Genomic DNA, 12696 nt, shown 5'->3' with positions numbered 1-12696 from the left:
AAACCAGATATGATGAATCCAATGGAAGAGAAATTGGGAAAGAACCTCTAACAAATTGGCATAGGGGAAAATTTCCTGAACAGAACATCAATGGTTTATGCTCTAAGATCAAGAATTGACAAATGGGACCTCATAAAATTCAAAAGCTTCTGTACGCAGAAGGACACTGTCAATAGGACAAAAGGGCAGTCCACAGACTGGGAAAAGTATTATTTCAAAAGAGTGCACAAATACTTAAATAGTTGCAAAGGAGTAACTAAAGTAGCAGTCTTGGTGCTTGAGGTTATCAAAGAGGTTAAAAATAACTAACTGCTTTCAACATGGAATGCCTATTATTTAGGGAGCTTTTAAATTGTTACAAATCGAGGAAATTGGTTTTTAGAGAGTTTAGAAAATTTTCTTTCTCCTTCTCTAGCCGATACTGGATCCTGCCACTTCATTTAAGATTGGTCTGGCCGGGCAGTGGTGGTGCACGCCTTTAATCCAAGCACTTGGGAGACAGAGGCAGGTGGATTTCTGAGTTTGAGGCCAGCCTGGTATGCAGAGTGAGTTCCAGGACAGCCAGGGCTACAAAGAGAAACCCTGTCTTGAAAAACCCAAACCCAAACCCAAACCAAACCCAAAACCAAAACCAAAAAACAAACAAAAAAGGATTTGCCTGCAAGTCTACTCAAAACATTAATTTATTTGTATATCTTATAAAAATAAATCACAGAGACTCTTTTTACTAAACCTGTTACTTAAGGGACAAAATGAGTATGTCTGTTTGTTAATGAATACTTTCTCAGAGGCAGGAAGTTATCCTTTTTGGCTAAAATACACAAGGAGAATATGAGAAATAGAAATAGGCATTTTCAACTCTAGAAAACACCAGGAATTTATAATCCATAAAGCAAAGATGAGAGTGCCACACTTGCTTGTGGGAAGTGAATTACTTAGAATAAAATTATATGAAATGTTCTTCCAAGCTATTCACTACATGCTTTCAATTCCACATTAAATCTCCCATATACAGCACACCCTTCTGCAAGGCCAGGAAGAGAGTCCATTGAATCATAACAGACTTCAGTTTCTTAAACCACTATCTACAAACTTTCCTTTCAATGACTTATTCTTAGAATCAGTGGCTCCCTAAATATTGTTTCTCTCAAGATTCAGAACCAACACCACAAATCCAAGAATGAACAGACTGTCCTTAACAAAAACAACTCACCATTTGATGGATCACAAGGAATCTGTCATGAATTTTTCTAATCTACACCTCTTTACTCTATATTTACAAAGCTTATGTTGACAAAAACTGAGTCTCTATAAGTACTAAAACCTACATAAAAAAACCTTTCACTGTATTAGAAGCTGATGTTCATGTAAAACGAAAGATCATACACAATTAATCACTGTCACAGAATGCATATCTACAAAAATACAACTCTATTTTGCAAAATGGGAAATCTATTTGGAAAGGCTGAAACAATAAGCAGTTTTTAGTGGTGTGGATTTCCGGAATTAGTACTTACAGTTTGGAGCCACATGGTGTCGCTCTTTACCATAAAATAGATCCGACAGAGGACGTACTAAAGAAAAAAAAATCCCATTCTTCCCGGAAAGAATCTTTATCCACCACCCGGAGTCTGAAAAATGGAGGATGCAGCGGGGGTGGACTGACCGATCAGTTTTCTCCTAGCTCTGAGACAAGATCCCTATTCAGAACAAAGCACTGTGCACTTGAGATGGAATTTTCCTGGGTAAGTGGCCAGGAATACCAACGCCTGCTGCTCTCTTTTCTCCTCCTTTCAATCTGGGAGGCAGGGAACAGCCAGCTCCATTACTCCATCCCAGAGGAGGCCAAACACGGCACCTTCGTGGGCCGCATCGCGCAGGACCTGGGGCTGGAGCTGGCGGAGCTGGTGCCCCGCCTGTTCAGGGTGGCGTCCAAGGACCGCGGAGACCTTCTGGAGGTAAATCTGCAGAATGGCATTTTGTTTGTGAATTCTCGGATCGACCGGGAGGAGCTGTGCGGGCGGAGCGCGGAGTGTAGCATCCACCTGGAGGTGATCGTGGACAGGCCGCTGCAGGTTTTCCATGTGGAGGTGGAGGTGAGGGACATTAATGACAACCCGCCTGTATTCCCAGGGACACAGAAGAATCTGTTCATTGCGGAATCCAGACTTGTTGACACTCAGTTTCCACTAGAGGGCGCCTCGGATGCAGATGTCGGTACAAATGCTCTGCTGACTTACAGGCTAAGTCCCAATGAATATTTTTTGTTGGAAAAACCATCCAACGATGAACGGGTAAAAGGTCTTGGGCTTATATTACGAAAATCTTTAGACCGAGAGGAAACTCCAGAGATATTTTTAGTGCTCACGGCTACCGACGGAGGCAAACCAGAGCTGACTGGTACTGTTCAGTTACATATCACAGTGCTGGATGCCAATGACAATGCTCCTGTCTTTGACAGGTCTCTCTATACCGTGAAATTACCAGAAAACGTCCCAAATGGAACACTGGTAATCCAAGTCAATGCCTCAGACTTAGACGAAGGAGTGAATGGGGATATTATGTACTCATTTTCTACAGATATTTCACCAAATGTGAAATACAAATTCAACGTAGACTCAGTTACAGGACAGATTACTGTAAAGGGATACATTGATTTTGAAGAGTGCAAGTCCTATGAAATTCTCATAGAGGGCATTGACAAGGGACAACTCCCACTCTCTGGACACTGTAGAGTTATTGTAGAAGTTGAAGACATCAACGATAACGTCCCAGAGTTGGAATTCAAATCTCTATCACTTCCAATCAGAGAGAATGCTCCAGTGGGCACTGTTATTGCACTCATCAGTGTGTCTGATCGGGACACGGGTGTCAACGGACAGGTGACCTGCTCCCTGACAAATCATGTCCCTTTCAAGCTGGTGTCCACCTTCAAGAATTACTATTCGCTCGTGCTGGACAGTGCCCTGGACCGAGAGACCACAGCTGACTATAAGGTGGTGGTGACCGCCCGGGATGGAGGCTCGCCCTCGCTGTGGGCCACAGCCAGCGTGTCCGTGGAGGTGGCTGACGTGAACGACAACGCTCCTGCATTTGCGCAGCTCGAATACACAGTGTTTGTGAAGGAGAACAACCCGCCTGGCGCGCACATCTTCACGGTGTCTGCGGTGGACGCAGATGCAGAGGAGAATGCGTTGGTGTCCTACTCGCTGGTGGAACGGCGGGTGGGCGAGCGCTTGCTGTCGAGCTATGTGTCTGTGCACGCAGAGAGCGGCAAGGTGTTCGCACTGCAGCCTCTGGACCATGAGGAGCTGGAGCTGCTTCAGTTCCAGGTGAGCGCGCGGGATGCTGGTGTGCCTGCCCTGGGCAGCAATGTGACTCTGCAGGTGTTTGTCCTGGATGAGAACGACAATGCACCCACTCTGCTGGAACCTGAGGCAGGAGTCTCTGGTGGAATTGTGAGCCGGTTGGTGTCCAGATCAGTGGGTGCGGGCCATGTGGTGGCTAAGGTGCGCGCGGTGGATGCGGACTCTGGCTATAATGCATGGCTCTCTTATGAACTGCAATCGTCAGAAGGCAATTCCCGTAGCCTTTTCCGCGTGGGTCTATATACGGGCGAGATTAGTACCACCCGCATCCTGGATGAAGCAGATTCGCCACGTCAGCGCCTTCTGGTGCTAGTGAAGGACCATGGCGACCCACCAATGATGGTTACTGCCACAGTGTTGGTGTCACTGGTAGAGAATGGCCCAGTACCAAAGGCTCCATCGCGAGTGTCCACGAGTGTCACAAACTCAGAGGTGTCTCTGGTGGATGTCAACGTGTATCTGATCATCGCCATCTGTGCAGTGTCCAGCCTGCTAGTGCTCACCCTGCTGCTGTACACTGCCCTGCGCTGTTCCACCGTCCCCAGTGAGAGTGTGTGCGTGCCTCCAAAACCGGTAATGGTGTGCTCCAGTGCAGTGGGGAGCTGGTCATACTCTCAGCAGAGGAGGCAAAGGGTGTGCTCTGGGGAGTACCCACCTAAGACCGACCTCATGGCCTTTAGCCCCAGTTTATCCGATTCGAGGGACAGAGAGGATCAATTGCAGTCTACAGAGGATTCCTCTGCAAAGGTTAGTTTAACTTTAACTTGACTGTTCCTAAGTGGTTTCTTATCACTTTCTTCACAGATTTATTTATTACTGGATATGGGATTTTTGCATGATGATAGTTTTCCTTTGGGAGTTTGATTATATCTTCTAGCATGCAAAATTTCTGCGGAGAAATCTGCTGATAAGCTTTATGGTGTTCCAGCCGCTGACAAAATTCTGTCTTCATTGTTGAATCTTGACAATGTGGCCCTCTCCCCCTTAGGGAAAAGGGGGTCTAGAACCTCATATGACATCATCTTGCTGATGCCTGTAGCTCGGATGTGTGTTTTAAAGTCATATATTCTTTTTTTTCTCTTCCACTTCCTAGAGATTATAAGGCACTCTGTTGACTTGCTAAGGCATAAACCACTACTTTTAATGTATTGTAATGTTGAGAGAATTCCAGAAGCTTAGGAAATCATTCTGTGTATCTGCCCCCCAATTCATGTTACACATGTACTTTTGACATACAATTATTATTTTTTGTACTATTAATACTCCTTTGTGTTTGTGTTTCTGAGTTGATCTTTCTTCTGAAAAAAGATTCTTGAATATTTTCCTATCGTCTGAGAGTGAAGAAATCTCCATGTTTTTGTATATTCAGCTGTAGTATTTAAATGCCACCTTTGAGAAATAGTTTTCTTAGGTATTTAGTGCTCAACCAGGAAATTATTTTTCCCCTATCACTTTCAATATAACTTTCTATAGTCCTTTCATGAGAAGATGATTACCAAATTTATCATTGATGTATTGTGATTGTCTTAGTTTGGGTTCTTAGTTACTGCTCTGAACAGACACCATGACCAAAGCAAGTCTTGGGAAGGACAACATTTGAATGGCTGGCTCACAGGTTCAGAGGTTCAGGCCATTATCATCAAGGTGGGATCAGGGCAGCATCTAGGAAGGCACAATGCAGGCAAAGCTGAGAGTTCTACATCTTCACCTGAAGGCTGCTAGTGGAAGACTACCTTCCAGGCAGCCAGGACTAGGGTCTTAGAGTCCACACCCACAGTGACACACCTACTCAAACAAGGCCACAACTCCTAATAGTGCCACTCCCTGGCCCAAGCATATACAAACCTTCATAGTGACCTGTTTTTCTTTTTTAGCTCCTTTAAAAACTCCTTTTTGGTGAGGTGGTGATGGCACACAATTTTAATCTGAGCACTTGGGAGACAGATGCAGGTGGATCTCTGAGATTAGGGCTAGCCTGGTCTACAGAGTGAGTTCTAAAACAGCCAGGAGTATACAGAAAGAGCCTGTCTGGAAGATTCTTTATTTGTTTAAAAAATATTGCCGACAACATTTCTATTAACTGATCAGTTTTCGGTTACTTTTAAAATCTCCCTTGAAGTTTTTATGACCTTTTGTATATGTGAATTGATGCTTTATCAATTTAAAATAATATTTATTAGCATACCTTCAAATATTGCTTCTACTTTACATTACTCTCATCTTCTGATAATCACGGTACATATGCTAAATCTTTTCACCATATACTTCATAGATTTTATAGCTATTTGTGCCTTTAAGTCACTCACACTCTTTGTTGCATGATGCCTATGTTATTCAACTTTTCCCTACTTAGTAATTATTTCCAACTCCTTCTCTTCTTTGTTTTTTGAGATAGGATTTCTCTTTGTAGCTCTGACTGTCCCAAAACTTGCTCTGTAGACCAGGGTAGCCTCCATGCCTGAGATCTTCCTGCCTCTGGAATTCTGGGATTAAAGGCATGAACCACCATGCCTGGTTCCTTTCTTATTAGTCTAGGTTACCCAAATCAGCTGAATTCCTAACTTCGGTCAGTGCCCTCCAAATTTTAGAATGTTGCTTTGCTTGTTAAAAAAGAAGAGTTTTTAAGTTAAATTATCTCTTTTTAATGAATTTAACTAACATAATAATTACAGTTTTGTATTCTTTCATGTCACTGAATCATCATCTATCAGAACATTTTTCGTCTCATAATTTTCTTCTTATTAAATCCAATAATATTACATTAAATTCTAGACACTGTACAAAAAAAGTTGCAGTTGTCTTGAATGATATTTTCTTTCAGAAAAATCATAACCATTTAAATATTTGCTTGGTATGCATTTAGGAAATATACATTTTACCAATGAGAAAGACTGAATTGAAATAAATATTAATTCTTTTCTTTCCTTTTTCAATCCTGTACTATCTGTAATTAATGAGTGTTTTGAATATTTAAAATTTGTATATCTTATTCATTACTTTTATTTTACTTCATATTCCCATATGAAGTAAAATAAATCATAGATTTCTGGGATTAAAAGTTTGTACCACTACTCCTAGCTACAACTAAAATGCCTAAAAAAAGAGAACAGTGAGTTAGACTAGCCAAAAAGGTATTCTTTACTCTCTGACTGAAAGAATGGCTGAGAAGATTCATGTGTCTTCTGTAGAATTTAGAATATCATGATTGAGAAAGCAACCCTCATATCCTCAACTACACAATGAGGTAATAATACAGGTCATAATTCTAACAGCTACAAAGATGAATCAAAGTTCAGAGACTTTTATCTTTCATATATCTGCATAAAATGCAAACTTTTCCATACTAGGAATGCCTTTTCTTCATTGAGTATGTCATTACTTTTACTAAAACCTAAATATTTTTGTGGCACACTACATGTTAATCAATATTAGGATTCTGACTTGTTGGATAAAGGCAAGGTAAGTGATTATACAATTTGCACAGTTGCTACTTAGATGCTGTATCTTGAAAATAGTGCCAAGTTGCTTACTAAGATTGTACAACATCTGGACAATTAAATCCTCCACATTACAGTAATAAACATAAAAATTGTTAGGTGCCAGAAAAAAACTAAATGTTCAGTAATTTGGATAGATTTCAAAACAGGACCTTAAGTTAGTATATTTAAACTGTTTGAATTCTTTTTGAAGATAGTATCAATAAATAAATAAATCACCAGTAATAAACATTATAATCTAGAACATTCTGTTCAATATTACCCAGGAAATTCATGTTCATTGGGTTAATAGAGACAAACTAAAAAAAAAAAATTAGGCTATGGTTAAGTACGGAAAGAATACTATTGAACAACAGAAATTATTGAAATAATAACCAGTGAAAGTTATTTTATCAGTTTGAATATAAATTCCTCTATAAATAAATAGACTAATTCTTTGGGGTGTCTACTGACGATTTATTCATATACAGTGTTATGCTCATATTGATTTACTTTAGATTGTGTTTATAAAGTCAAGTCCAGTTGGGAGACCACCTGCAGAACATCTAGCGGATCGAGAAGTAAAGCAACTAACATAGGACCCTGGTTTAAAAAGCGACAACTAATTAGAGAACAGAGAACAGAATTATACAGACGCTTAACAACATGTAATTGAAATTGAGTATTATTGAGAAATAATTTCAAAATAAAAGGTAAGTGAATAAAATGAAACAAAGTATAATACTTACCCTTTTATCCACATGGTGTCGCTAGACACCACAAGATACATTTTTAGCTTCCAACGTCAAAAAAGGATAGGGAGAATACATTTTACTTAGGAAAAGGATCTTCCATTTTAGCCTCTGCTACAGAAGCTCACAAAAAGCGAGGAAATCAAATCTACAGTAAATCGGAACTGAGTTTTCAAAGGACTTTGTGTGGTGCTGCAATAGAGACTGGAGAAGTGGAACAGGATTGCGATGGTATATTCCCAGCGAGGAAGTCCGGGATTTCGGCGCCTGCTGATCTCCTTTGTGCTTCTTGCAACCTGGGAGGCAGGGAGCGGCCAGCTCCACTACTCCATCCCAGAGGAGGCCAAACACGGCACCTTCGTGGGCCGCATCGCGCAGGACCTGGGGCTGGAGCTGGCGGAGCTGGTGCCCCGCCTGTTCAGAGTGGCGTCCAAGGACCGCGGGGACCTTCTGGAGGTAAATCTGCAGAATGGCATTTTGTTTGTGAATTCTCGGATCGACCGGGAAGCGCTGTGTGGACGGAGGGCGGAGTGCAGCATCCACCTGGAGGTGATCGTGGACAGGCCGCTGCAGGTTTTCCACGTGGAGGTGGAGGTGAAGGACATTAACGACAACCCACCTAAATTCTCCCGACCTGAACAAAGATTATTTATTTTAGAGTCAAGAATGCCAGCCTCGCGGTTTCCAGTAGAGGGCGCATCTGATTTGGATATAGGAGCCAATGCAGCCTTGAGCTATAAGGTAAATCCTAATGAATATTTTGACTTGGATGTCAAGAGAAACGAAGAAGAAACAAACGTTTTACAACTAGTTTTGAAGAAGCCCCTAGATAGAGAAGAAACCCAAGAGCATCGTTTGTTGCTGATTGCAATTGATGGAGGGAAACCTGAACTAACAGGTACTGTTCAATTACTGATTGATGTATTGGATGCAAATGATAATGCTCCGGAGTTTGATAAATCTATTTATAATGTTAGATTATTGGAAAATACACCCAAAGAGACGTTAGTAATTAAACTCAACGCTTCAGATGCGGATGAGGGAATTAATAAAGAAATACTATACTTATTTAGTAATCTTGTTCTTGATGATGTAAAATCTAAATTTACAATAGATTCTACCAGTGGAGAAATAAAAGTTAAGGGCGAGCTAGATTACGAAGACTGTAAAGTATATGAAATTAACATTGATGCCGTGGACAGAAGTGCATTCCCACTAGCAGGACACTGCAAAGTTATAGTGAAACTAGTGGATGTAAATGATAACGTGCCTGAGATGGCCATAACCTCCATTTTTTTGCCTATCAAAGAGGATGCTCCATTGGCGACTGTCATCGCCCTGATTAGCGTGTCAGATCGAGACTCAGGCGCTAATGGGCAGGTGACCTGCTCCTTGACACCCCACATCCCCTTCAAGCTGGTTTCCACATTCAAGAATTACTATTCGCTTGTGCTGGACAGAGCTCTGGACCGAGAGACCATCGCTAACTACGATGTGGTTGTGACCGCCCGCGATGGAGGCTCGCCCTCTTTGTGGGCCACAGCCAGCGTGTCCGTGGAGGTGGCTGACGTGAACGACAACGCTCCTGCGTTTGCGCAGCCCGAATACACGGTGTTTGTGAAGGAGAACAACCCGCCTGGCGCGCACATCTTCACGGTGTCGGCGGTGGATGCGGATGCGCAGGAGAATGCGCTGATGTCCTACTCGCTGGTGGAGCGGAGGATAGGCGAGCGCTTATTGTCGAGCTATGTGTCTGTGCACGCAGAGAGCGGCAAGGTGTTCGCGCTGCAGCCTCTGGACCACGAGGAGCTGGAGCTGCTTCAGTTCCAGGTGAGCGCGCGGGATGCTGGTGTGCCTGCCCTGGGCAGCAATGTGACTCTGCAGGTGTTTGTGTTGGATGAGAATGACAATGCGCCCATGCTGCTGGGGCCTCAGGGTAGCGGAGGAACTATTGAGTTGTTGTCTCGGTCAGTGAGTTCCGGCCATGTGGTTGCAAAGGTACGTGCAGTGGACGCGGATTCTGGCTACAATGCGTGGTTGTCTTATGAGTTGCAGCCCGCGGCAGGTGCTGTGCGCAGCCCGTTCCGCGTGGGGTTATATACAGGTGAGATCAGCACAACACGTGTTCTGGATGAAGCGGACACACCGCGTCAACGCTTGTTGGTGCTGGTGAAGGACCACGGCGAGCCACCCTTGACAGCCACGGCCACCTTACTGGTGTCTCTTGTGGAAAACAGCCAGGCACCGAAGGTCTCATCCAGGGTGTTGGTTGGAACCTCAGGTTCAGACTCCACACTGATAGATGTCAACGTGTATCTGATCATCGCCATCTGCGCAGTGTCCAGCCTGTTGGTGCTCACCCTGCTGCTGTACACAGCGCTGCGCTGCTCGGCCACTCCCAATGATGGAGCCTGCGCCCCTGGGAAGCCCATGCTGGTGTGCTCCAGTGCGGTGGGGACGTGGTCATACTCACAGCAGAGGCGACAGAGGGTGTGTTCTGGAGAGGGTCCGCCCAAGACCGACCTCATGGCCTTCAGCCCCAGCCTACCTCAGGGACCCAGCTCTGCAGAGAATGTGAGTTTTCTAAGTCTTACTCACCGATTTTTTTCTCTTAATTCTTTTTCAATGAATATGCCCTGTGGTTATTTTAGCTTTGAAGAATCCAACTTTACACACACAATTAACCTAGAAATTTCAGTTAACTTAGCTGTACCATTACCACTTCTTTAACGTACAAGTTTTTTTTTTCTTTTCATTTGGGGGTGAGGGGCTTCAAGAGATTGGCTCAGTGGTTAAGAGCACTTTTTCTCGAAGAGGACCTGACTTCAATTCCTTCTACCCACGTGATAGCTCATGACCATTTATAACTTCAGTTCCAGGGACGCCAACACACTTTGACTTGTATACATGCTATACACACATAAATGCAGGCATTTATACACATAAAATGCATTTATACACATAAATAAATACATGGTTTAAAAAAGCTCTAATTTTGGACTTTTTTGGCAACGAATATGACTTGCAGCCATTATTATTCTTTGGGAGGTTTTATTAATGTGCTTCAAAACTTTCCTTCTTAACCAAAAATATTTTCGAGTCTTTTGTGGACATGTAATGTATGTTTGTGGTGTATGTGTGTGAGAGAGTATGCTTGTGTTCGTGGAGGTCTGAGGAGGAGTCTCTATCACTCTCTGCTTTTTTCCCTTGAGATAGTTTCTATCGCTGAATCTGGAGCTAGGTCATTAGTGAGCAAGCCCTAGCCATGCCTCTTAGCACACCCAAACATGCTGAGGTCACAGGACCATTTGTGGCTCACGGGTTCTTGGGACTTGACCTCAGATCCTTGTGCTTGCATAGCAAGAAATATTTCTATTAAGGCATTTTTGTTTCCTTTTATATTTGTTTTTCTGAGACTGAGGTCAACTCTGTAACACATACTAGCCTTGACATCACTAGATTCCTAGGCTGGCCTCAAACTTTGAATCCTCCTGTATTCAGTTCCTCAATGGGCATCAGAGACTGCAGTCTGCTTGTAAAATGTTTTCACAGTATTCTGCTATTTAAAAACACTAACATTTAATTTATAGGCTATTGTAGAATGAATTGTAAGGCATACTTTTAAACATTTTTTCCTTCTGTCAGTTTTGAGACAGGGTCTTACTATATAGCCCTTGTTGGCTTGGGACTCATTCTGTAAGCCAGTTGGCCTGGAACTCATGGATATCATCCGTCCTCTAACTCCCTCAAGCTGAGATTAAAGGCATAAACTACCAAGCCTGGTTTAAATTATTTATTCTGAATGTACGGTTTTATGGTTACATACCAGTATTTTTACAATAGTCCATCAACTATGCTTTTTACTTTTTGTTGGATTGTAATTATTTTATATTTATATAACAGTTTAATTTCCTTTTCAGTAATGTTTTTTGTAGTAAATAATTCACTGAATTTTTTTAAATTCTAAATGCATTTGTGCACCAATGGTTTCATAATTTAAAACTTTGGTGTTAAAGATTTCGTTTTAGTAGTGTTTTCACTTGGATAGAACATAAACATTGCTTAAAATTCTTGTAATACAAAGGAGAAGAGTAAAAATTTTCCCTTTCATTCTCACTCCACCGCATTGTGTGAATATAGAATATTCATTTCCCACCGAAGTTTAACATTGGAATTTGGAGGAATAATGGTGTCACTTTTCAGGAACCTGAGCGCAGTTCCACTTTAAGTTATTTGCATTGAGAAGTTCTTGTGAAATCCCTTAACCCCGAATATGTTTGGTCAGAAAACACAGTTTATTGTTTTACAATTTTTTTGTTTAGTAAAACAAAAATTTGCTATTATAAAACTCTTCCCTTCTGTTTATTGTCTACAGACATTGTAGCCTACCATAGGCATGTGCCCTTGCTACTGAAAAATAAAAACTGTTTTGCTCCTCTTTTTTGTTTTGGCAAAATATGTGGACTTAACATGTAATAACCATTACATACCTAATATATAAAGATTAGAACCTTTTTATTGCCTTGCTCATTTTTAAGTTTTTCTATGCATTTACTTTTATAGCTATCTCTTCTATCATGCTATTTGGATATTTATAATAACTGAGCAGCTTTAGGGAGATCTTAGAATCGAGAATTAGTTTTTGCTACAGTATTAGTTTATTGCGAATACCTACCAAGTTTTAAAAATCTGGTTAATTTAGTTTTGAAATAAGAACTTACCAGTTTATATGATTGTTATAAGATGTATGGAGGAGGAACCTATTTATTTATAGAAATGATCTAATCATCTTTCCATATAATCTTCTCCCTGGACTCAAACAAATTGAGAAGCTGTAAGCAATTTGTCAGCCAAAGATCAACATTTTTTCTTTCCACTGTGATAATTTTTTCTTTTATTATTCTCGATTCAGAGTCCTGGCCACTTTGAGTTTGAGATAATCCTGAGATGCACAGTTTAAGGTGAACCTGACCTATAGTGAGAACACATATAAATTGAAAATGTTGAACATACTATGCCTTAAAACTAGGTTAAATATCTCATGAAGGAACCATAAGCAGTATTGTATTTGCGAAACAAAGTAGTAATGATCATGAACAA

At 41.5% G+C, this 12696-nt stretch overlaps 2 protein-coding genes across 2 annotated transcripts in view; both read left to right on the top strand.

The window, feature by feature from the left end:
- Positions 1-1665: 1665 nt before the first annotated feature.
- The window catches only part of LOC127663731 (protocadherin alpha-4), a 213887-nt gene continuing 202856 nt past the window's right edge, over positions 1666-12696 (top strand). Inside the window, exon 1 of the mRNA XM_052155424.1 lies at positions 1666-4115. Within this exon, the coding sequence (XP_052011384.1) occupies positions 1731-4115 (2385 nt within the window). The 5' untranslated portion in view covers positions 1666-1730. The remainder of the gene's footprint in view (positions 4116-12696) is intronic.
- On the top strand, positions 7809-10326 carry LOC127664108 (protocadherin alpha-5-like). Its single transcript, XM_052155990.1, has one exon. The coding sequence runs from the start codon at positions 7825-7827 to the stop codon at positions 10324-10326; it is 2502 nt and encodes an 833-aa protein (XP_052011950.1). The 5' UTR covers positions 7809-7824.

The sequence above is a fragment of the Apodemus sylvaticus genome, chromosome 13 (assembly GCF_947179515.1).
Source record: "Apodemus sylvaticus chromosome 13, mApoSyl1.1, whole genome shotgun sequence".
Classification (NCBI taxonomy): domain Eukaryota; kingdom Metazoa; phylum Chordata; class Mammalia; order Rodentia; family Muridae; genus Apodemus; species Apodemus sylvaticus.
Note: the sequence above shows the minus strand (reverse complement) of the source record. Positions and strands in the feature narration are given on the sequence as shown.